General features: G+C 45.1%; 2 protein-coding genes and 2 long non-coding RNA genes across 7 annotated transcripts in view; 2 read left to right on the top strand and 2 right to left on the bottom strand.

Moving 5' to 3' along the window:
- Positions 1-3,250, bottom strand: part of DVL1 (dishevelled segment polarity protein 1) — a 127,653-nt gene extending 124,403 nt beyond the window's left edge. For all 4 annotated transcript variants that reach the window (XR_014009983.1, XM_081201517.1, XM_081201519.1 and 1 more), the window contains exon 1: positions 3,020-3,250. Coding sequence is in view for 3 of the 4 variants with exons in the window: in XM_081201517.1 (XP_081057643.1) it covers positions 3,020-3,189 (170 nt within the window). In the remaining variant the exon portion in view is untranslated. The remainder of the gene's footprint in view (positions 1-3,019) is intronic.
- LOC308591155 overlaps positions 1-24,760 on the top strand; it is a 116,083-nt gene that overhangs the window by 12,227 nt on the left and 79,096 nt on the right. The window lies entirely within an intron of this gene.
- On the top strand, positions 13,917-15,057 carry LOC308591175. The gene is made up of 2 exons (XR_014010025.1): positions 13,917-13,985; positions 14,176-15,057. It is a non-coding gene; the product is annotated as an uncharacterized lncRNA (long non-coding RNA).
- Positions 14,313-24,760, bottom strand: part of MXRA8 (matrix remodeling associated 8) — a 29,351-nt gene continuing 18,903 nt past the window's right edge. The window contains exons 6-10 of the mRNA XM_081201598.1: positions 22,064-22,222; positions 21,283-21,313; positions 20,735-20,811; positions 18,147-18,224; positions 14,313-16,261 (exon numbers count right to left, since the gene is read on the bottom strand). Coding sequence (XP_081057724.1) covers positions 16,236-16,261; positions 18,147-18,224; positions 20,735-20,811; positions 21,283-21,313; positions 22,064-22,222 — 371 coding nt within the window. The 3' untranslated portion in view covers positions 14,313-16,235. The remainder of the gene's footprint in view (positions 16,262-18,146; positions 18,225-20,734; positions 20,812-21,282; positions 21,314-22,063; positions 22,223-24,760) is intronic.

Here is a 24,760-nt window from a genome sequence, read left to right as displayed (position 1 = left end):
CAAAGGTTCATCTAGTCCCTAAATGCAGGGAAGGGCCATAGTTCCATGGCAGAGCATCGGCACTGCATGCAAAAGATGCCAGGATCAAGTTTCAATGTCATCTCCAATTAAGGCTGAGAGGGACCCCCACATTACACCCTGGGGAGCCACTGCTAGTCAGTGTAGACAACACCAAGCTAGATGGACCAATGGCCTAACTCAATATAAGGAAGCTTCCTATGTTCTCATGTCTTAAGGAAAAAGGCTTGTCTCAGTGGTTTTAGCACTTGATTCGCATGCAATTTCTGGGTAACACTGGGCATAACCCCTGTCCGAAGCCCCGGAGAGCTGTTGCCGGTCGGTGCAGGCAACAGAGTCTGACCAGATTGATGGCATGGTTGCACATGACTGAAGTCACCTGGATGCAAAGTAATAATAAAATAACAACAACAACAACAACAACAACAACAACAACAACAACAACAACAATCCCCTGCCCCAAGAAGACCGGCATATCAGGGAGAACCTTCCTAGCCTAGTTTCCTATGAGCGGGGCTTTTAAAAAAAAATGTATACAGAAACGTTCAGACATGCAAGTTGCCCACCTCAAAGAGGGAAAGGCCTCTTTTTCTAGAAAGTGTGCAATTTTAGAACCACCCAGAGCAGGTGTCCCTAGACTACAGATAAGTAAGCGAAAGAGACAGATGTTTCCAAAGATCAACACCTCGCGCACATGAACTATTATGAACCTCACCCGATTTCTCCCAAGCTGAGACACAGCACAAAAGGCTCTTTAATTCCCTTCCCGATGCACAAACAACAAGGGAGGCATTGGCAGAGCCCTTTGCCCTCTGGACATACCTCGGCCACTTTCTCCACAGCCCAGAGACAAGCAAAGAGCTCTTCAACCTCCTGCAGGGAGATTTTGGAACCCACCACCCAGAGCAAAGCATTGTGGGGGCGCAAAAAGGCACAGCACCCACAATACCCCTTGTTTTAACCCCCTTCGTTGGACAGGGGAACACAGACTGCCACGCTCTCGCCAGCTAACATTTATATACGTTTGTCCACTACTGCTGGTGGGGGTGGGGTGATCAATTCGGCCCAAGACAAGACGATACGCCCCCTCCTCTCAAAAGCCATAAGCAGTATGGTCCCTCCTTCTACCTATCTGAGGAACAACCTCCTGCTGTTGTTGTATTACCAATTCCAGTGGTTATCGGGTCCCCCAAATTGTGCACACTCTTCATCCCTCTTCTGTTCCATCTCCTGACACCAGTCAGTAATGAAACAATAAGGAAGTCCCAACCACCAGCACACCTGGAAATGTCTCCATTTTTACGGATTGGTCTAATGCAAACTACTTCTATGATTCTAAAGTTATGCTTTAGTAGAGATCCCTACATTGCAGCGGGTTGGACTCGATGACTCTCAGGGTCCCTTTCGACTCTACAATTCTATGATTCTATATCCTGCTCCTACCCCACCCCAAAAGAGGGCAATCAGGCCCACTTCACAGAGACCCCCAGACATTAAAGGAGGACCACCGTCATATACCAGGCCTTGCAGCTGCCCAAGTGGGAGAGGATGAACAGGAAGGGGGGGGAGCAAAAAATAATAATAGAAAGACACTCCAGTGCTTCCCGATGGAAGTCTCCCCACCTCTCAAGAGAGCCAAAATGAATTGAATAGGCATTCCCAGTTCTCCTTGGCAAGCGAAATTGAAGGGATATGCCCCCCACACCAAAACATAGGAAGCTGTCTTGCACTGAGTCAGACCTTTAGTCCATCTTGTTCAGTATTGACTACACTGACTGGCAGCAGCTCCCCAGAGTTTCAGGCAGGAAGCCTCTCCCAGTTCTATCTGGGGGTGCCACTGGGATTTGAACCAGGGACCTTCTGAGGCCAAAGCAGATGCTGTACCCCAAAGCCATGGCCGTTCCCTGGGTTACAATTTGTTCATCTCTGGGGCACTGCCAAGGCAGAAACAGTGAAAAAGGAAGAAAAAAGGACCCACCCACCAACAGCACCTACAGAAATTCACACACCCCTTCCACTCCAAAAGATCTGGGAGAGGGGACACCCACAGCCTCCTTGAACCTCTCTTTGTAAGCAGGAAATACCCAGTGGAGGGGCTTAGCATCTTCTTAAAAAGCAGCTGACCCCAGAAGTCTACAGCCAAACACAAACCCCTACTGGCAACCCAGATTTCAGAAAGCAACACCTTTATGAGCAGGTAAAGCAAGGAGGCCCCTCACACCTTTTGGGTTGGATCCAGCGCTGCTCCTGCTCAGAGGCAGACCCATGGGAATTGATCGGCACATGGCCAACTTTAGGCCCATTCATTTCAGTGGGTCTACTCCGAGGAGGGTCCGAGTTGGAGGCAACCCCTTTTTTTGCTCCCAGAACTTTTAGCCATAATCATCGCGGACCCACCGATTCTCCCCAGAGACCCACGTTTCGGGAAATCCGGACGCCCCACAGTCATCCCCTCCAGGCTTTAAACCTTCACCAACCTAGCACTGCCCACCGCTTCCAGAATGGTAAACCACGTAAAATCGGGAGCCTTTTCCTTTCCCGGAGAGTCCCCTTTATCTGATCAAAGCCACCAGAAAGGAAGAAATCCACAATTTCAGATCCAGTTTTCCTTTGACACCCAAAGGGGAGGGTGGAATATGTCACCCCCCCTCCTTTTTTACAACCATGATATTAATGTATGTCAGTTCCAAACACCACCCTTCTTCCCCCCCCCCCACCCCACAAAGGTTGACATGTATAACGGCAGAGGGAAGCCTCTGGTGTGGATTCAGGGTAGATTTGCGTAAACCTGGTGATAGGGGCGAATGGGGGCTGTTTCACAAACCCCAGCAGATTTGAAAGCTCGCCACATTTTAAGAAAGGCATAAGTCACGCCGCGTTCAGGCAATCATGCAAACACACAGGAACGTGGCAAGGCAGATCTGGGTTTCCAAACGTCCTTTCCCTCCCCCCCCCTTTTTAATTTTTTTTAACGCCAAATAAAAACAGAATGCCAACTTACCCAAAATCCTGATCCATAGATTTGAAGAAAAATTTGTAGTTATGCACCGGCCGGTTGCTGAGGACATTTTTAAAATCTGCCAAAGTGACTTTTTCCGGGGAGACGGGCAATTTCACCAGATAAGGGGTCTCCTCTTCGTCAATGTGATAGATTATTTTTGTCTCCGCCATGGACGAAGGAAGGGGTGTTGGGGGAGGTTGGAAGGGGAGGGGGGAACAGGGGAAGGTTGGGGGTGTGGGGAGATCTGCCAAGGGGGGGAGGAAAGAGAGAGAGAGAGAAAGGGGGGAGAGAAAAGGGGGTGGGTGGGTGAGGGAGGGGGGAATCAAGGCCAAGTTCAAGGTGCCAGTCCCTCAGATCCTTCGTTTTACAATGCAAGGCTTGCTTCCAAACAGGAAGGGAAATGTCAGTGTCTGCGGAATGCTACCGTAGCGAGCCATACGCAGAAGGGTTGTCACGCCCCACACCGCCCCTTAGCGGCACAGACGGAGACAGGCACCTGGAGGTGGGCTCGCCAGAATGCATTATCCCCAACGTTGGGGGCTGGATGCTTACAGCATCAAAATCGACCTCCTCTCCCCGCCTTGCCTTGCAAACCTGCTTCCAAAATCCGGAGACCCACAAAGGAGATGCGTAAGCCTTGCCTTCCCCAACGCCCCGGTATCCGATCTCTCTCTCTCTCACACACAAAATCCTGGTTTATTGCAATGACACTTAATAAGAAGAAAATGTTGCTACGGTGAGATCGACCTAGAGATCTGAAGAGCCTCTTTGGCTTGCAAAGGCGGGCTTGCAGGCGGGCAGGTATAAAGAGGAAGGGTGGCGGAATCTAGAGATCCTTCCCCAAACTGCAAACCAGAGGTCTCTCCTCGGCACGCACACACAAATGCCCTCTCTCTATACCCAAAGTCCTCTCCTCTTCTCGGCAGTCTCCTCCCAACACACGCAGCTTAAAGGGCCACGGCTCGGGTTTTGGTTTTTTTGTTGTTGCAACCGCGCGCGCGCCCCCGTCCGCGGGCAAAAGGCGCGCCCGTGTTCCAAAGGCGCGCAGGAGCAGCTGCAGCAAGCAGGGACAATTGCGCCGCGCGTAGGTGAGATCCAGCAGGAGGGGCGCCTGCCACAAAACGCTCCCGTCGCCCAGACACGCGTTTGAGGGTGTTGTATGAAGCACCGAGCGGAAACCTCCGCGATCAGCCCTTCCTGCCTGCAGTCACACAGAGCAGATTTGCAGGGGGGGGGGTGTCATGTGACTAGCCCACCTCTTCCTGCTTCCCTCAATTGTGGGGTGCGAGTTTCTACAAGCAGCCTTAAGGTCGCCCGGTGGCTGCGGTTCTTATTTGATTTTTTAAATATTTTTTTTAGCAGGTCGGTAAGAGATCCGGGTCACATTCCCTTCCAGGCAACCTACCAGGGGCCACATGCCAGCGGTGGGCGGGGCTGGAAGCCAAAGCGGGCGGAGCAGCGGGTGCTCTTTATATGCTTTGAACAGCAAGCTCGTTTCTCTACATACTGGCACACCCCTCTCTAGCCACCATCCACGCAAGCACAACAAACAAAAAGCGTTATCAGAGTTCGAGGACACAGCCTAACCCCAAGGCAGGCGATTGCAAAAGAGGAACGGGAGGGGTGTGGCATAGGGAGAGGGGTGTGGCCAAAGGTTGAGGGGTGTGGCCAGGGCAAAGGGGTGTGGCGTGGGGAGAGTCCTGCAGGCCACATAGAGAAACCTGAAGGAGTCCTTATCCCTGAAATAGATGTATCTCACTTTGTTTTGCATCTGAGCCTCTTCTCACCCCCCCAAAAAAAAGATGAAGAAAAAAAGTACAGTGGTACCTTGGGTTACATACACTTCAGGTTACATACGCTTCAGGTTACAGACTCTGCTAACCCAGAAATAATATCTCTGGTTAAGAACTTTGCTTCAGGATGAGAACAGAAATCGTCCTCCGGCGGCGCAGCAGCAGCAGAAGGCCCCATTAGCTAAAGTGGTGCTTCAGGTTAAGAACAGTTTCAGGTTAAGAACGGACCTCTGGAACAAATTAAGTACTTAACCCGAGGTACCACTGTAGGAGAGAGGCTAGCAGGGAAACTTACTTGATCACCCAAGCATTCTGGAACAATTCATATTGAAAAGGTGCAGATTGTCAGTTACAATGGATGCGTATTTTTTGTTATAATATATTTTTTGGTGTGTGCTATTAAATGGTAAGTCACTTTGAGACGATTTTTTGTAGTAAGCAACAAATAAATATAATAAGAATATTGTCCTATAGATGTCCTATTACCTATTATCGTTACTGCTGCTTTTATAGTTTACGCCGGCGTGTTTGTTTTTACAGTTTTACAGTTATTGTAAATCACATGGAAATTTTAATGATGTAAAGACTGCTGAAAGAGGTTGGAACGGGAGAGCAGGTTGAGCTTTTCCTCAAATATGTGTCACATATTTGTAGATTGTGAGCCTGAAACCAGGGGCTGTGAGGTTGTTATTTTTAATTGAAGTGTAGGCCAGTCTGGGACCGTTTCCACTTAAAGAGTGGGTTATAAATGTTTGTATATATAAGCATTATATTATATACAGGTATAATATAATGGGCAAGTGGGGACGTGTAACAAAATTTAGTTGTGTGGCATGTCCCTGTTTCAGCAAGCCAGTCGTGCCTGTTAAGCTCATTGGGGCTGTCCTTCTCCTCTCCAGGTAACCTTAAAAGCTCCTGCTTGCCAGAGGTATGAGCTGAAGGGCAAGAGATTAAAGGAACTTGGCCTGGGGCCCATTCCCATTCCAAGGAAAGTGAGTCCAGTACACTCCTCAAAAGAGGTCGTTGAAAGCAGTTGTCTTAAATACAGAAGAAATAACATCCCATACAATCTGTATCTTCTATGGAACCTGATGCCCCACCCCTCCAAAAACAACATAGAAATAATTTTTCTCTTTGAGGGTGGAAAAGAAGTCAAGATGAAAAATTTATTGTGTGCGGTTGCTGCACAGGATGGAAAAGGCCATTCCCAGAGAGAAAATGTCAAGTGACAAAGGGTTGCTGCTCAACAGCCATTTCTGATATTTTGAATCACTGGGTGGGCAACTTCAACACACGCACACCTGCCCTCCCTTCTTAGCCTGGTGTCAAAGCCCCCAAATCTGTTACGCTGATGGGGTTGTTGATGGGAAGGAGGTCAGTGGAAGAGAGAACCTGCTTGCGTGCAGAGAGCCCCAGGTTTCATATTACAAAATACACTCTGCACATGCTCAGGAACAGTCATTCAAGGTCAAGGGATGTGCAGGAATCAGGCTGAGGTGCAAATTTAAGCCCAGCCTGCACACTGTGATGCAACAACCCTACGTTCAGAGGGCTTGTAAAAAACCAGTTGGCCACTAGGGTGTAGCAAAGGCTGCAGTAGGTCAGGAACTACAGTACTGTACTTTAAAGAACCTAAGAAGGCCGTGGGATCATAGCTATTTCCAAAAGTCAGCGTATTTCCACAGATTAGTTGCTTGGTTAGACCCAGAGAACAATGGAGGCAGTACTGATAAGGTGACCTTTTTAATGTGCTCATTTTGTACCATGTGTCTAAGCTTGGTGTGCTATGCTTCATCAAACTCGAAAAAGAGCTCATTTCTCAAGCACATGGGAATCACACTGGAGAGTTCCAAATGGCCAGACTCCTGCACGATGAAAGGGAGACCTTCTGGTTTCCTACGTCATTTACAAGGGGAAGGCCAGGAGTCTTTGGGATTCGTGGAGCTGAAGGCTATCAATGGCTGCTAGCCCCAATGCCTATGTTCCAGCTCCAGTCAGAAGTCGTATGCCTCTGAACACCAGTTGCTGGAAAGTGCAGGAGGAGAGGGTGCTGTTGCACTCACATCCTGCTTGCACACTTCCCAGAGAAATCTGCTCTGCCACAGTGAGAGCAGGATACTGGGTTAGATGGGCCATTGGCTTGATCCTGCAGGGCTCTTCTTAGATGTCCTTAAAGCCAATAAATCAAATTATTTTCAAAAGAAACCCCAAACCCCTAATTTCAAACAACCCTTTCCTTATATGCCACGTAACTTGTGCCCAGCTAAGTAAAAAACGGAGTATAATTTATAAATTACTAAGCATTCACCCTGATTTCCTTGCACAAAGGTAAAATTATATCCAGACTTTATCAAGCCTTCGTCCTGAATTGCTTGCAGGGCGCTTATATACCTTCCTGCTATTCATTAATCCATCTGAGACTTTTTAATGCCTTTCCGCGTTACTTTCCTAACTGCAAAAAGCTAGTTTCTTTTTTTCAAAGTGGATTTGTTGAGCGAATGAGCATCTCCCTATATACACTTGAATTCCTTCTGTAAAATACCAGCAGTCTGGAGGTATCCCCAGCAACTCATTTCGCTCCCATTTGTCGCTCAGTTGCACAGATGAGCTTTGCAAGACACTGGGTATTTGAATCCCACACAGAAATACAAACAGCCTGGAAACAATCGCACAAAATTGATAAACCGCTTGATTGTGCAAAAAAACCAAAAAAAACCTCAAAGTGGTTTGTAAGAAGGGGGGGGGGGAGATTACCAGTAAAACAACAACAACTAAAAGCTATTTAATTCATTAAAAAAAATAAAATCAACAACTAGCTAAAAGTCAGATTAAAACATTAAAGCATCTCTGGATAGGCTTGCCTAAGCAAGTCTGTTTTAGCAGGCACCAAAAATTGTACAGTGAAGGCACCTGCCTGATGTCAGTAGAGTGTGGGTGCTATCAAGCTAAAAGAGCAATTTCTTACAAATGTAGAACAAGTATTATGTGGCACCTGCAACAGTGGCAGTTCTGCAGATCAAAGCAGTTGAGGAGACCTATATGGAGCAAGGTGATCTCACAGGTAAACTGGTCCCAAGTTGTCTTGAATGGGGCCCAGCAGCAAATCAGCAACCAGTTTAGGCCTCTGAGCAAAGCTGTTAGATGCTGACAGGATCTCACTCCTGTTAGCCAGCGTTGTGCAATTACAATCAACAGAGAATTCCTGCGCAACAAACCCACTTTCCCGAAAGACTGGGCTTTTTCCAAGAAGGAAATGAAAGTTGAGGTGCACTGGAGATGTCTTCTAATCTCCTTGCAAAGAAATCTGGATGAACGCTCAGTAAACTGGTTGTCTGGAAACACCTTGCATTCCTAGCATGTGATCTCAAAAGCATCTTTTTAATCTCCAAGAAGGAGCTTCCTTCTGTGACTGCGCCCCACGCTGTCCCTAGTGAATGCAGTGTGAGAAGACACCCACCCACAGAAAGCTCTCATCCAGATAGAAAGATACAGCAATTAACACATTTTTAATCACCCACCGGAAATAAGCACGTCCTGCTGACAAGCCACAGCTGCGCAATGGGGAAGGGCATGCAAAATATTCACATCGGATAAATGTGGCATTTCCACTTATTTCCGCACCTGCACGGGTCCCCCCCCCCCAAACAAGCTGCATCCAATTAAGCTGTCTTGCAAATTAGGCCTCTAAGATCTGGGCTGGTTTGCGGCAAAGATCAGCCTGCCCGCCTAGACTCTCGTAATCGTATGAATTAATTATCCACTTCAATTCCCAACGTGGCAAAATTACGGACAATTTTGATTTGCAATTTTCACCCTACCACCCTCACCACATAATCAATCCTCACAATGCACATGCAGATAATCAAAATATAATGGAGTCTCCTGGGGCTCAAAGACTATGCAAGGGGTGGAGCCTGTAAGCGAAGGAGGTGTGCCTGCCCTAACAGAGGGGTGGAGCTTAGGGATAAATTAATCTGTCAATCCCGATTCTTCTTCATTTCTCATTTTTTCTAGTCTTACGTTTAGTCCTTACATTGCCACATCACTTTGATTTTATGATTATTTTTTAAAGTCCTCACAAAATTTCATCAGCATTTTTGTGGTAATTTCTCCTGATATACATTTTTATATGCAGTTCTGCCTACTTCACACATTTTCTGCAAAGCAGTTTTCCCTAATATAATGCACTGTATGTTATTTCACAAAGATACGCATTCCTGCCCCAGGATATGCATTTTTGTACACATCACTTGGCTCAAGAATGGCATTGCAAAATTCAGAGGTGTGTGGATTTCAAAGGATGCCTGTGTTTCAGTTCACGTATTGTGAATTAGGTAGGTTCTGAACTGAATTCCTCCCTCATCTCTACTGGAGCCTAATGACACTTGTGGGATCTGACAGCTGTGTCCAACTAAGTTCTACTCACGCAGTGGACTCACTGAGATTGATGAGCCTAATTTAATTGTGTCTATTAATTTCAATAGGTATACTTTGAGTAGGACCAGCATTGGATTAACCCTAACCCTTTTTTAGTTGATTTTTTAAACTGAAAATTTATTAAAGGAGGCAAAACACACAGAAGGGGATACAAATGGATTTTACAAGCCATCACGTTCACTAAAAGTCTTATACTTCAAGCCTGTAAGGATAAGGACTCACTATCTATGGCTTGAAGACCTAAGTTTTACCAACTCTGGTCTATGGGCACAGATCAGTTGGTTTCATTTGATGGGAAGGGAAGGACCCAGTCAACTCTTGCAGCCCTAAACTTGTGTGTGCATTTCATTTATTCCACACCTTACCATATTTACCTTTACTACTGCTCTGGTGACTAGACGACTCTTGGAACCGTAAGGAGAGCTTCATTCAGCACTACAGCATGTGCAGGAGGTCTCAAGTCCTATCCCTCAAATCTCCAGTTCAAAGGATCTGATCATAAGCAATGGGAAAGACTCCTGGATAGTGGCTGCCAGTCAGAGTAGACAAAACTGGGCTGGATGGGCAAATAGTCTGACCTGGCATAAAGCAAGTTCCTAATGATGCTATGCCTGGCTCCTAGAATTTATAGCAAGTCAGAGGCTTTGTCCCATTGATAGCAGGGGACAAGGGTGCATGGTCCCATCCCTTCCTTGACTGAAGAAGTCTCTAGTGGTTACCAGGGCCAAGCTGGAAGTACTGGCTGTTTCAATTGACCTGTTTATTGAGCATTCATTCTGATGAGCTTAAGCAGAAGTCTGGTCTTTATCGAGCATTCATATTGATTTGTTTGTGGGGAGGTTTCACAACAATGAGCATTCATCCTGATTCGCTTAAGCAGAGGTTAGACTATGGTCTTTATCAAGCAGTCGTCCAGATTGCAGAGGTTAGACCAGTGGTTCCTAACCTTTCTTTGGCCATGCCCCACCTAAGCATCTCTAAAATCCTGATGCCCACCCCCCGTGACATATAATTCTTATTATTCAAAAAGTGAACTCCTATTCACGTGGAGGAAGCCTAAAAGGCCATTAACTGTTAATAACTCATTCTCGAATTGTCCCCTTAAAAATCAAATTGCCCCCCTGTGGGGCGTGTGTCCCACATTGGGGACCACAGGGTTAAACTATGGTCTTTATCAAGCAGTTGTCCAGATTGCAGAGGTTAGACGATGGTCTTTATCGAGCATTCGGTCAGATTCGCTTGTGCAATATTGACATGTCTTCCCATTGGTCATTTGCTCATCCCACTTTCTTCAATTCAGTTCCCCATCGTTTCTCTAACCACAAAAAAGCCCGCTAGTGAACAAACCAACCTACTTTCACCCACCCTAATGGCGCTAAATTTCCCAGAGTCCCTGGGGGCTGCTGCTCAAAGTCCAGTCAGCAGAAGGTCACTGCTGTGCTGCCCTGACTACACTGTGAGAGGCCAACCTTTGTGGTACTTATATACCAGGCCCAACGAATCCGAAGGCTTTGTACTGCCAGCCAATTGCTGGAGCCGGTGTTGCGTGCTCCTGTTCCCATTTATGCCAGAAGAGGGCACTGAAGCCAATTCCCTTAGTAGATTAGGCCTCTGTCTCAAATCTAGCCAAGGCCTCAAGAGGCCCTGACAAAAGCTCTATTCACTGAAAACAGCTTCCATGCAACCACCGTTTCTTTTCATAATAGCCTACACAGAAACAAAACTTGGGTTACTTGCTCTGAAAAGTTCAAGAGCAAAAATGCTGCCCCTTCTTTCAGTATTGAAGGTCAAAAAATCTCCGTCCCAAAGGCCTGGAATTTTCTCCCAAAGCAGGCTGCTGCTGTCAGCTCTGTTGCCAAGGCAACAGTCATATATCCTGAGGAAAGGACTGCACTCTTACCAGCTATAAGCCACAGAAGCAAATATTGATTCCATAGTTCCAGATGAATTTTTTGGGTGGGTGGTTTTTTTTTTAAGCCCCCCTTTTCTGTGTCAAAGAATTTCCTCCCCTCCTTTTTCTTTTTTGGAACACACATTCTTCCGAATAGTTGAGTTATAACGACATTTAACATAACCCTTTTTTAAGGAGACAGCAGGATGTAAACTGTTTCCAAACGAAAATACAGTTTTTTCCCAGAAACATTGTAATGGCTTCAGCAGATGCTTCTCACTTCCGCACTGTCAGCTAGCGGTGGAACGGGATGCAAAAAATCTCTGGGTTTTCTTTTTCAAATCAAGTTTTTATTTTTTAAAAAAGAAATGAATATTTGCTTGTGGTATCGATAGTTTTAAAGGGGCAAAATAAATAAATTTGGGTCTATGTCACTCTTCGCTGGAGAACAAGAAATCTCAATATTTACTGGGCAAAATATGCCCAACAAGCCAGCTTTACTCAGTGCAATTAATTGTGGGTTGCCGTAAGAGTCAGTCCCTTTGATGTCCAAAGCAATGAGCAAGACTTACAGCTTGAGATGGGTGAACTGCCACTTCAGGTTTCTCATTTTTCCAGCTTTAAGTTCAGCCGTCCACATTTCCACATCAGTCTGCCAATTTATTTTTCAAGTCCCCATGAAAATTCACCTGAACTAGCCTAATGAAGAATTACAGAGAACCTGAAATCTTGTGGCATTTTGGTTGGCCAAATAAAGGCATTGCCCTAATGTGGGTTTTTGAATTATTTATTTATTATGAATGATTCCCCCCGTGTGAAAGCATTTCCAGCATGATATCACCATGTTGCAATCCTTACAACAACCCTGTAAGGTAGGTAGGTAGGTCAGTACCCTCATCTTCCATATTGCAGTTCTGGAGCTGAGGATGGGAGAGAAAATGGCTTGTTGCTGAAAAGTCACCAGCACATGTGAAATTTGGGGCAGGCAGGAGATCCCAGCCTCTGTGAGTTGCCAGTGTTGTGTACCTCAACATATTTAGCAAGCAGGTAAGCCCTCAGCACTTTCTATAAAAAGTGACTTTCAAACTATGGCCAAGGACGATTCTTAAAGAGCAAACAGAGAAGCACATGCTCAAGAGAAACTACCCAGAATCCTTTGTAGCATGGCAGGGTTTACTTGAAAGACAGGTTTACATGAAATGGTTCCCTCTAAAACAGTAATGTATTGAACAATTAACTTGATCACAACAGGCGACCAGGGGATTCCATGTAGGCGAGAAGGCAGATTACTCTACCCCTCCTCCCCACCTCACTTGGTTTCTGAGCTAGTTGCTGAGGGAAAAAACTCCCTCCTCAATTATTGGCATGGAAACGCTTCCCAGCTTCCATGCTCCGCATGGAAGCTGTCCTTTGCCAACCTTGGCACTCTCCAGATATTTTTAGACTACAATTCCCATCAGTGCCAGCTGCTGATGGGATTTTGTAGTTCAAAACCACTGAACAACACCAGGTTGGCGAAGGCTGGGATAGCTCAGTCGGTAGAGCATAAGACTCTTAATTTCAGGGTTGTGGGTTTGAGCCCTACGTTGGGCAAAATATTCCTGCATTTGCAAGGGGTTGGACTAGATGGCTCTTGTGGTCCCTCCCAACTCTACAATTCTATGAATCTATTTTGTGAACACTCATAGGAGGCTAGTAACATTTTAAACTTCTATGGGCTTATTTACAGAATACTGCCCTAAAACCAGAAATCTGGGGGCAGCAATCACTGTTCTGGAAGTTATGCCATGTGTGAAGATGACTTCGATCCAGATCTCATAGACACCTTCATTTCCTTTCCCCTCTAAGCAGCTTTGCAGCACTGGGTGAACTGAAAGACAAGTTAAAACGTGGCAGGAGCTTGATGAATAAGTGACCCCATTTCAGTCTTGGCCAGTGTGCTGTGCTTGGAACAGACAGCTTAAACCAATCTGATTTTTGACTCGCTGACATAAAAGGGATCTTATGAGATGCCGCCACCGTCCATGGCAAGAAGGCAGTTTTGGCTTCCGAGAGAGACAGAGATGATTGCCAAGTTCTTCTGAAGAACCCTGGACTCCAAGCAGCCATCTTATTTACTGTGCTATCTACCAGCCTTGGAAAGTAAAAGCTTGAAAAAACTCTCACCCTATAATCAACGAGGTCACATCTCCACTATACATTTTTAAACAGTTTAGTAGCCATGTCTTCTCTCAAAGGAATCCTGGGAACTGTGGTTTGTTGAGGGTGCTAGGAATTGTAGCTCTAGGAAAGATATTCTCTCAGTGCTTTTAATGAACTACGACTTCCAGGATTCTTTGGGGGAAGCCATGACAGTTGAAGTGGTAGAAGAGGGCTTTAAATGCATGGTGTGTATGTGAACTGACTTAGGATGTGGAATTGGGCATGTTTAGTCTAGAGAATGGGGACGCGGGTGGCGCTGTGGGTAAAACCTCAGTGCTTAGGACTTGCCGATCGTATGGTCGGCGGTTCGAATCCCCACGGCGGGGTGAGCTCCCGTCTTTCGGTCCCAGCTCCTGCCCACCTAGCAATTCGAAAGTACCCCTAAGTGCAAGTAGATAAATAAGTACCGCTTTATAGCAGGATGGTAAACGGCGTTTCCGTGTGCTGCGCTGGTGCTGGCTCGCCAGAGCAGCTTCGTCTCGCTGGCCACGTGACCCAGAAGTGTCCTCAGACAGCGCTGGCTCCCGGCCTCTTAAGTGAGATGGGCGCGCAACCCTAGAGTCGGGGTTTTTTAGGCTAGAGAATAGGGGCCTGTTTATGGAGCGTTCATCCTGATTTGCTTCCAGAGAGATTAGACAGTGTTGTCTATTTAGTAAGCATTAGTTCTGGTTTGTTTACGGGGAGGCTTTATGATGTTTCGTCAAAAACCAATATTACCACAGACTTGCCTCATTGGGAAAAGTCTATTACACCACAATAACTCCTAATCAAGTGTAACTGTACAACCTACATTTGCCAGTCTATGTTTACATCCCACTGGGAAACAGTGAGAGACTGGGCAGACCCCGGAAGACTGATGCAGGACACAACAGCACTCTTTAAAGTCCCGAAGGCTGTCACATGGAAGAAGGCAGAACTTGGGCAGAGAACCAGATCATATGGTTACAGGAGGGCAGATTTCGGAGGAACATTCGGCGAAACACTGTTTAATAGGAAGAGCAGTTTGACAGTGTAAGCCAGTTACCTCCAGTTTCTCTCACTGGAGTTGTTCAAACATAGGTTGTTTTTTCCTGCACTGAATGTGGTGTGTGTGTGTGTGTGTGTGTGTGTGTGTGTGTGTGTGTGTGTGAGAGAGAGAGAGAGAGAGAGAGAGAGAGAGAGAGAGAGACTAGACGGGTCACAAGGCCCCCTCCAATTCTGCAATTCTAACCATGGAATGAGGTATCAGGTATCAGGATCTGCAGGACTAGAAAGAGTTTTGAAGACTAGAAAGAAGATCTTGCGGGGTCCTCTACTTAACCCACACCTTATATTCTCATGCAAGGCTTCATGCCTCAAGACACCCACACCCCCTCAAGTAAGGCTGCAGGAAATTTAAAGGCGGTGTGGAAACGCCAAAGGGAAGGGCTGTATCTCAGTGGTGGAACATCTCCTTTGCATGCAGAAGGTCCCAGGTTCAATCCCCAGGATCTGCAGGTAGGCTTGGGAGAGAACCTTGTATTGAGAGCCACTGCCAGTCAAGGTTGACAATACTGAGCTAGGTGGACTATTGGTCTGATTCAGTTCACTATGTTCCTTAGGAGAGCTAAAGGTGGGCCAATTCAGATCTGTTGACCCAAATGTCTGATGGAAGAGTTCTGTGTAACATGGAAGGCAGCATGTTTCAGCAACCGCAAAAGCAGGCTTAAGTCGATAGCCATCTTAAAAAAAATAAATCATTTAAATGTTGGTGCAAGAAGAAAAACTGCAAAATCACTTCTGTGTCTAACAGTAATCCAAGTTCCTACGTTTTTTAGCTCATTTGAGAAAAAGATCATTTTAAAAAAATTCTCAGAAGATATATACAAATGCAACAAAATAATTATGAAAAGGAAAAAAATTATCGTTTTATAGAATAAGAAAGAGGAAGTTTTAAACAGTGCAATTCTATACCCTCGTCTTATTGAGATCCAATGGGACTTACTCCTAGATAAGTGTGTACAAAAGAAAAGGAATAAGCTCCATTGGACTCAATGGACTGTATCCAAGTTAGTCATGCTCAGAGCAGACTCATTGAAATTAATGGACCTAAGTCATAATTTATCTATGGGTCTACTCTGAGTAGGGATGTATGAAGACATCTTTTGCCCTGTACTCTTTGCAGGCAGCACTGTTTCTGCTCTGCTGCAATTCACCTTCCACCAAAAACTACATTATTTGTTTCACTGTCTGCTGTGGCAAAATTACACAATTTATGTAACTTACAGAATTTATTACATTGTCATTACATTATTCTACTCCATTCGTTCAGTGTATAAGAAACACAATGTATTTTTTGTGGGGGAAGGTTATCAATTATGTATTACTTGGATTGATTTCTGTTCTGGGCATTCCAGTAAATATTATACTGTATATATAATTCCAGTAAGATATTATATAAACAAGGAACTGCGGAAAGAGGGGGAGAGGAGTCAAAATAAGATATATATACAATAAACGGTTTGCTTTTCAAGCTTTTCTCTCTTTTTTTGAACTTTTGCATGTTGTAAAATTAATTATATAAATATTATTATTTTTTAAAAAAAGATTTCTGTTCTGGACAAGGGACGACTAAGCGAACACTGATAATTTCTGCTCCTGTTTCTGTTGTCATCAGAAACCTCTGACATCCCTAACTCTGAGTATGACTAACACTGAATACAATCCGATAGGATTTGCTTTCAAGTCGACACGTATAGAATGGCGCTGTAAGTTATCATCTATGTGTTTGCTACCACCAAGACAGGAAGGAAGTCTACAGAGAGCTCTTTGGTAACTAGAAGGATGTTGCAATAAGGAAAAACGATGCTTCTCTTGTTACATTTCAATTCCGATTGGTGCTTCTGGTCCAGCCAGCAGCTTTGCATTCTTGTTTTCATTTACAGTATTCTTTCCTGAATTCTGAAATCAAAAAGAGGAGATGGAGGATCAGGGGGATTTCATGCCAGGATTCCACTGAGCCACAGTTGCATGTATCCAAATTTGAACATATGTCCCCTCCCGAAAAAAATAGCATCAAAAGGAGCATAGAGCTTCCAATAATTTAAAAAGAGAAATAACAAATATTACGTTTGAGTGAATAATAATTAGTAACAACAACAACAATTTATTTATACCCCGCCCATCTGGCTGAGTTTCCCCAGCCACTCTGGGCAGCTCCCAATTGAGTATTAAAAACAATTCAGCATTAAATATTAAAAACTTCCCTAAACAGGGCTGCCTCCAGATGTCTTAAAAACAGGATAGTTGCTTATTTCTTGAAATTGATGGGAGGGCGTTCCACAGGGTGGGCGCCACTACCAAGAAGGCCCTCTGCCTGGTTCCCTGTAACCTCACTTCTCGCAGGGAGGGAACCGCCAGAAGGCCCTCAGCACTGGATCTCAGTGTCCGGGCTGAACGATGGGGGTGGAGACGCTCCTTCAGGTATACAGGACCGAGGCCGTTTAGGGCTTTAAAGTTCAGCACCAACACTTTGAATTGTGCTCGGAAATGTACTGGGAGCCAATGCAGATCTCTCAGGACCAGTTTTATATGGTCCTGGCGGCCACTCCCAGTCACCAGTCTAGCTGCCGCATTCTGGATTAATTGCAGTTTCCGGGTCACCTTCAAAGGTAGCCCAACATAGAGCGCATTGCAGTAGTCCAAGCGGGAGATAACTAGAGCATGCAATAAATCACTCTCGATAGAAAAGCAAGCAGAATGATTCCAAAACCAAATTGAAGCAAACACGGTAGTTAAAAAGCATTTGGTTAGCCTGGAAATGGCATGGCATGTTGATGGAGTACTGCTTACTCCTGACACTTGCTATGGCTAGTTCTACGCAGCCAATATGACTACGGGTCAAGGAGGCAGGTGGCTGGCCATATTTCTCCAAGTAATTTGTCTGCATCCTCAGGCTACAAGAAACTAAACTGACCCAGTATAGATGGAGCAGACTATGCTCTAACTGTGGCATCCAACTCTAACCAAATCTGAGTGATGTGATCCCTAAAGTGCCTTGCAATGTTTTTCTGCAGGCCTCTGAGGATGTCAGAGCAACGCTCTCTTGGCCAGAAAAAGCCCATTCACCACCCAGAAAAGCTCTGCCAGAGGGCTACTTGCAGACGCAATGGTAGCAGAGGAGTAAGCTTTCTTCAATGTGGTAGGCACGATGGCGCAGCCTCACCCAGGTTCAGATCACGACTTACACCACCTGCGCTCTAGCCACCGACCCTCCTGTTTCATAGCATGCAGGTCACTGGAATGCCAAGGCAACCTGCTTGCCTCACTGCAACCATAAGGACACTCAGGAGCAATTGTTTCAACGGCTCTATTTATCTCACCATTCCACAGTGAGACGAGAGCGCCAGCTGGCTTGAGAAACAGTGCATTAAAAAGTAGCAGTTTATAGCAAAAGGCAGAAGCACATGGATTTTGGACAATGTCGTGTGAATGCGGATTAAAAACCCAGTGAGTGCACGGTAAACGGCAGGGAGAATTCTCAAATGTGGAAGAAAGTGTCAAGAAGATTCTGCTAGCACATCAGAAGCCAGCATGCCGGCATTTCTCCCAAAGGGAAACAGTGACTCATCACCAGCAACCAAAAATCAATCACAGAGCTCATAATAACCCCCTTGTAAGCAAGCTGTGGTGGGCTTGATGAGAGGGTTAAAGCTATGGAAACTCCTTTTCTCCATCTGTGGCTGGCTTTGCTAACACCAGAGGGTGACACACCCTCTCCCATCATGCACTGGGGAACTTCGGCAAGGGAAACACAAATTGCCCCAACTTCACCTCCTTCTCTTACCTTTATCTAAGTCAATGTTCTTAGGTGGGAGGACCCTGTTATGTTCCGCCTTCTCCTTCAGGATATTGTTCTTGTAATCTGTAGCAGGAAAAGATCTCAGTTCAATGAGCAGCACTGAACAGAATCTGGTGGAGGCAAAACCCCAGAACACCCATCAAAGTTCCAAAGACAGTGTGCAGATTGGTTATGGGGGGGGGGGCTGAAGACACGGGTGGTGCTGTGGTCTAAACCACGGAGCTTCCTGGGCTTGCTGATCAGAAGGTCGGTGGTTCAAATCCCCGCAACAGAGTGAGCTCCCGTTGCTCAGTCTCAGCTCCTGCCAACCTAGCAGTTTGAAAGCACGCCAAAAAGTGCAAGGAGATAAATAGGTACTACTCCGGCGAGAAGGTAAATGGCATTTCGGTGCACTGCTCTGGTTTCGGTGTTCTGTTGCGCCAGAAGCAGCTTAGTCATGCTGGCCACATGACCCGGAAAAACTGTCTGCGGACAAACTGTCTCCCTCGGCCTGTAAAGCAAGATGAGTGCCACAACCCCAGAGTTGTCTGCGACTGGACTTAACTGTCAGGGGTCCTTTAGCTTTACCTTTTTTAAAGAGGCCAGACCATTTGTGAATTTTTCAAAGAAAGAAACATAATATATGTGGGGCTGGTCCTTGGGGCTAGTCTGGAAGCTTCAGCTAGTACAGAATGCTGCAGCTAGACTTGTGACATGCAATATTGAAAGCAACACGATGGCCAGAAACAATTACAGTATAGAAAACTTTATGGAATAATGCAAAACATCAAAATTACCAAACTGAAGTCTCTGAAAGTCCTTGAATAAGTCACATCAAGCTTGTAAAGCTTTGTATAATTGGCAATTGTCCAATTCTGATGCCCAACTCTGAACTCTGCTAAATAGTGTTTCCGGATAGCAACTACTGTTTCGTGCAGTTCTTCATCAGTCAATTAGTTCAACAAACACTCGTGAGCAGAAAGATGTATAATAAACGTATGAGCACTGTTCCAGAGTATTTTTCATTCTCATGTATATTACATCAAATCGAAAAAAGATTGGTTAATGAAGAAATTACACGTCTTTCTGCTCACAAGTGTTTGTTGAACTAATTGGCTGGTGAAGAACTGAACGAAACAGTAGTCACTATCCGGAAACACTGTTCAGCAGAGTTCAGATTTGGACATCAGAATTGGACAATTGCCGATTATACAAAGCTTTACAAGCTTGATGTGACTTATTCAAGGACTTTCGGAGACTTCAGTTTGGTAATTTTGATGTTTTGCATTATTCCATAAAGTTTTCTATACTGTAATTGTTTCTGGCCACCGTGTTGCTTTCGCTATTGCTGAGTCACATTTTGCAACACGGAGACTTGTGACAAGAACAGCCTATTGCTAACACATGTCACCCGTCTTGAAAGAACTGCAGAGGATTCCCATCTGCTACTAGTACAAGGTTTAATATTCTGGCACCGGTGTATAAAGTCCTGAGTAACTGAGGCTCATCTTCCCCTGTATGTCCCAAGCAGATCATCCAGGAGGAGCACTACTGGTGCTTCCTCATGAACCAGAAGCACAACTCTGTGTCAACAAAAAGTTGTGCTTTCAGTTTCAGTGCAGTGGGCTATGTGGCTATCCCTCCCACCAGAAGTCAGCCAGAATCTTTGCTGAGTTTCACACGTCCAGTTAAAACCATTTTACTTCAGGAGGACTTTGCATCATGAATGTTCTGTTGTTCTTTCTTTAAATTTCTGAGGTTAATGTTTTACGTTTTTTATGTTTATTTTTTTTATTGCTGTTAACCACTTTGAGACCTACAGTGCATGGTGAAAAGCAGGATATACATTTTTAAAATAAACAAATAATGAATAAGATAAGTCATGGCCGGGTATTGTTAACCCAGCTTCATAATTTGCATAATTTGTTTTACAGTGGTACCTTGGTTCTCTAACTTAATCCATTCAACTCCCGAAACTGTTCAAAAACCAAGGCACGGCTTCTGATTGGCTGCAGGAGCTTCCTGCACTCAAGCGGAAGCCAGGTTGGATGTTCGGCTTCCGAAAAACATTTGCAAACCGGGTTACTTCCGGGTTTGCGGTGTTCAGGAGCCAATTTGCTCAGGAACCAAGCCGTTTGAGAACCAAGGTACCACTGTAATGTTCTTTCTGTTGTTTTTTTTAAGAAACTTTGTGCAATGCAACAGCTAATTAAACACCAGTTTAAGCTATGTTGCCTCTTCTCCCCATTGTTCAGGCATGCTAGCTCCAAAGCAATACAGTGGTACCTCGGGTTAAGAATTTAATTTGTTCTGGAGGTCCGTTCTTAACCTGAAACTGTTCTTAACCTGAAGCACTACTTTAGCTAATGGGGCCTCCCGCTGCTGCTGCACCGCCGGAGCACAATTTCTGTTCTCATCCTGAAGCAAAGTTCTTAACCCAAGGTACTACTACTGGGCTAGCGGAGTCTGTAACCTGAAGTGTATGTAACCTGAAGCGTATGTAACCCAAGGCACCACTGTACTAGTTTTCAGAGTTCAGCTCTAGAATGTGTAAAGGGCTTGCTTACCACTCCAAAACAACCTCCAACACTTACCCAACTTAATATCTTCACTTTTGTAGTTGGATACATCTGGTGTGTGGACTGGGAACTCGCTGAGATTCACTTCTTTCCTGGCAAAGCAAAAGAGGAGGGTTCTGATTTTGCATTTCTAGCACTAGATTATACATCATCACATCCGTGCAACGGATGGCAATGGACTGTGCTTGACACTTTTGAACTTTTAATCACTCAGGGTGTTATTTCAATGAGCACAGAGGCTAGAAGAAAATGTTTGCTTAAATGAACATTGATGGCTACTAGCTAATATAAACTGAGGCTGCTTTAAAATGCAACACTTTATCAGGATGTTTGCCTGAACCCAATAAGTAAACAAATAAATGCTATTTAGATGATAAGCTGGAGAAGAGCAACCTCTGATGGTTAACTGCAACCCAAGTGAGACATTAGTCCAGGAACGGCATATCAGATCAGTTCATACTGGATTTTTTTACAAATGAAATCCTCATGCATTCGTAATTTCAATGTTCTACTTATTGATGGACAACAAGTCCCTTTGGTGCAAGGAACCAGTTTCTACTCACTCATCAAATTTTCGCACGTTGCACTCAAAACCTAGAAAAGAGAAAAAAGAAAAGTCACTCAAGGGCTTTGACATCAGGGAACCATTTTTTGCAGGCATGAATAAGCAGTCACAAACCAATTCACATCTCATTTTCATGATGCTTGTTGATCGAACCAGTTCTCACTTTAGCAGCCATCTATTCTGAACTGACAAGATACTATGTGCCTGAATCAGACAGGGTACTTTCTTTTGGGAAACCTCGTTCATACCTCTTGCAATCTGTGCTATAATGGATGCGAGGAATGGATTTCATTCATTACAAAATAAATGCACTCCTCTACTCAGAACTCCTTCAAACCTCAGCTCAAAACCCACAAATGGGTGGACCTTCCTAGGATGGAGAGCAGAAGGTCAAGCGGGGCTGTGTGTATGCGACTTCAGCTGATGCAGGAAGCTAGAGAGACAGAGGCTTGTCTCGCTCTGGGTAGACCCAAATCTGTGGCTTGGGGATCGTCCTGGGAATCTAATGAGGAAGAAAGATCTATGGGTGTGTTAATGTTGTGAGCCTCTCTATCCTAGGCTCAGATTGAATATATGTGTAAATAAAACCATAAAGATACTCCAGTCTCCGGTGACCTTCATTCCAAAGAAACTGAACCCTGGGAGAGTGCAGATACCCCTGAAACAGTATTGAAAGTGGGATTGCATATAACTGCCCCCAACACCATCACAAGCACAAAATCACCATGAACACAAAATAAATAGGACATCAGTAGGGCTCCAGATGCCCAGAAACTCACCTCTTCTCCGGTGCTTGCGTGTGACGAGTACCACAAGGATCAGGAGCAGAATAAAGAGCAGCAGCGTTGCCAGGATGTACCCTAACTGGTGGAAGAAATGAGCACGGCTCTCAGGAATGATGACATTGATCACGTTGTGGCCACGGCCGGCGTTTGGATCTGGGTGGCAGAGAGGGAAACCGAGAAGAAGAGGTGGGTCAATGGTTATTCTTGCAGAAGGGAAGAAACTAACAAACTAGGTAACAGCTCATAACAAGCCAGACTGTAGCTCAATGGTACAGAGTACATGCTTTGCATGTAGGAAGTCATAGCCTCAGCCTCTGGGAAGCGCATAGGCAGGACATGTTAGCAACAGACCATTCCAATGGTTGACCTTCAGCACATGATCATAGGATGCTGTCTTATCCCAAGTCTGATCACTGGTCCATCTAGCTTAGTGCTGTCATGGCACAATTAAAGTATCAGATTCTAGCTGTCTGATATTAACCCGTAGGTAACTGCAAGGGTGGCTGAGCTTCTGTCAATAGTATCTCTTAGAGTGATGAATGACACAGTTTAGCAGGAAGACACTCCAATTAAAATTTCTGTTTCTATATATCTGATATGGCTGCTTCTTTGCATATCGTTTTTGAAAATTGTATATGGATGTTTTAAGATGGTCTGTATCTGCAATGCCTAATAAAGGTTTGGAGAAAGAAAGAAGCTTAATGCTGTCTACACTGACATGCAGCAGTATCCCAGGGTTTCAGGAATATTTCAGCACCTTACCTGGAGATTGAACCTGGGTCCTTCTGCATGCAAGGCAGGTGCTCTACAGGCTTGAGCTACAGCCCTTTCCTGGGCTGCACATTCAGGGATATACTGCTAAATGGAGATGCCACTTAGCTATCATGGCCAATAGCCATTGATAGACTGACCCTCCTCCATCCATTTGTCTAATCCATTTGTGGCAGTAGATTCCATACATTAATCACGTGCCCTATCACTGAGAAGTATATCCTTTTGCCTGTCTCAACTCTTCTGAAAAGTCAGCTTCAATCAATGAGCCTCACAGAAGAAAGGAAGGGAGAAAATAAATGTTTTCCATTAGACTGTAGGCTCAACTCTTAATGGCTGCCACCACTAACATCTATGGAACAAAATAACATAGCGCACATCATACCAAGTTATGCCATTTGTCCATCTGGGTTACTCTAATCCATGGGTAGGCAAACTAAGGCCCAGGGGCCAGATCCACCCCAATCACCTTCTAAATCCGGCCCCTGGACAGACCGGGAATCATCATGTTTTTACAAGAGTAGAATGTGTGCTTTTATTTAAAATGCATCTCTGGGTTATTTGTGGGGCATAGGAATTTGTTCATTCCCCCCCCCCATATAGTCCGGCCCCCCACAAGGTCTGAGGGACAGTGGACCAGCCCCCTGCTGAAAAAGTTTGCTGACCCCTGCTCTAATCAGCAGCAACTGTCTGAGCCAGAAGTTTATCAAATCACTTGCTGTTGGGGTTTTTTAACTAGTTTCTCATTTTCCCAAATTTTAACTCCAGTTCTGCACATTTCCATGTGGGTAAAATGGATAGCTCAGTTGGTTAGAGTATGGTGCTGATAACGCCAAGGTTGCAGGTTCGATCCCTGTATGGGACAGCTGCTTGCAGGGGGTTGGACTAGATGGTCCACAGGGTCCCTTCCAGCTCTTATGATTCTGCAATTCTAATTCTGCGACCAACAACCCGCAAGCAAAACGGGATGAGTGCTCATTGCTGTATAACCGATCCACCAACAATTCAGAATGAATCCTAAAGAAAAACCAGGCACAGCCTATCTAACTTCTGTGTAAGCTTCCTGCAGGCAAATCAGAACGGATGCTCAATCAACAGATCGTTCGGAGGAACCTTATGTGTTGTAAACCTTACCGAGGGGAAGGAATGTTGAGGCAGGCCAAGAGAGCAAGTTTAGATAAAACAAAATAAAACCACACATGCGTGCGCACACTGAAAAAAGAACAGCAATGCAGGGAGTAAGCCAGAAATCCATTCCTTTGCAGGGCGTATGTTGAGCTGGAGAAGGGAAACTTTAGAGAAAGTCGCCAGTGCGGAATGTATCTCTCTGGACAGATTAACCAGGCAGATCATGTTTAAAAGAGAGATTTGGAGCCATTCAAAGGGGTTAGACAAATCCAGGTGAGCGGCTGATAGCGGCAGTCTGGGTTTGTTTTGTTTAATTTACCTTGAGGGGCAGGAGGTTAGGGCAGGAGCTCCTTTTGCTTTGTGGAATGTCTCACTGCCCACACCCAACACAAGTCTGAACCACAGTCCCTGTCAGTGGTGGCTAGTGCCCATTGGGACTGATGGAGTGGCTGTAGACATGCAAGGAGGCTGAGATTTCTGCCCTGCCATGCCTTTCCTCCTTTCTGCTTCAGTTCTGGTTCCACTAAAACCTATGTTGCTCATTTGGCTATCCACTATGGCCGGAACTAATGCAGTAAGTACTGGGTTGCATCCAACGAATTTTTACTGGGAGCAGGCCCACTGAAATTAACGAAAGTCAGATATGCCCATTGATTTCAATGGCTCTACTATGAGTAGGACTAGCATTGGATACAACCCCATTAAATTAAATACTTAATTAACTTCAATGGGAGGGAAACACAGAAAGTGACAAAACGGTTTATGTTACATATACGAAGAAGAAAACAATGA

Source organism: Podarcis bocagei (genome assembly GCF_964188305.1).
Source record: "Podarcis bocagei genome assembly, chromosome: 7".
NCBI classification, from domain to species: Eukaryota; Metazoa; Chordata; class Lepidosauria; order Squamata; family Lacertidae; genus Podarcis; species Podarcis bocagei.
This window is presented reverse-complemented; position numbering and strand designations above follow the sequence as displayed.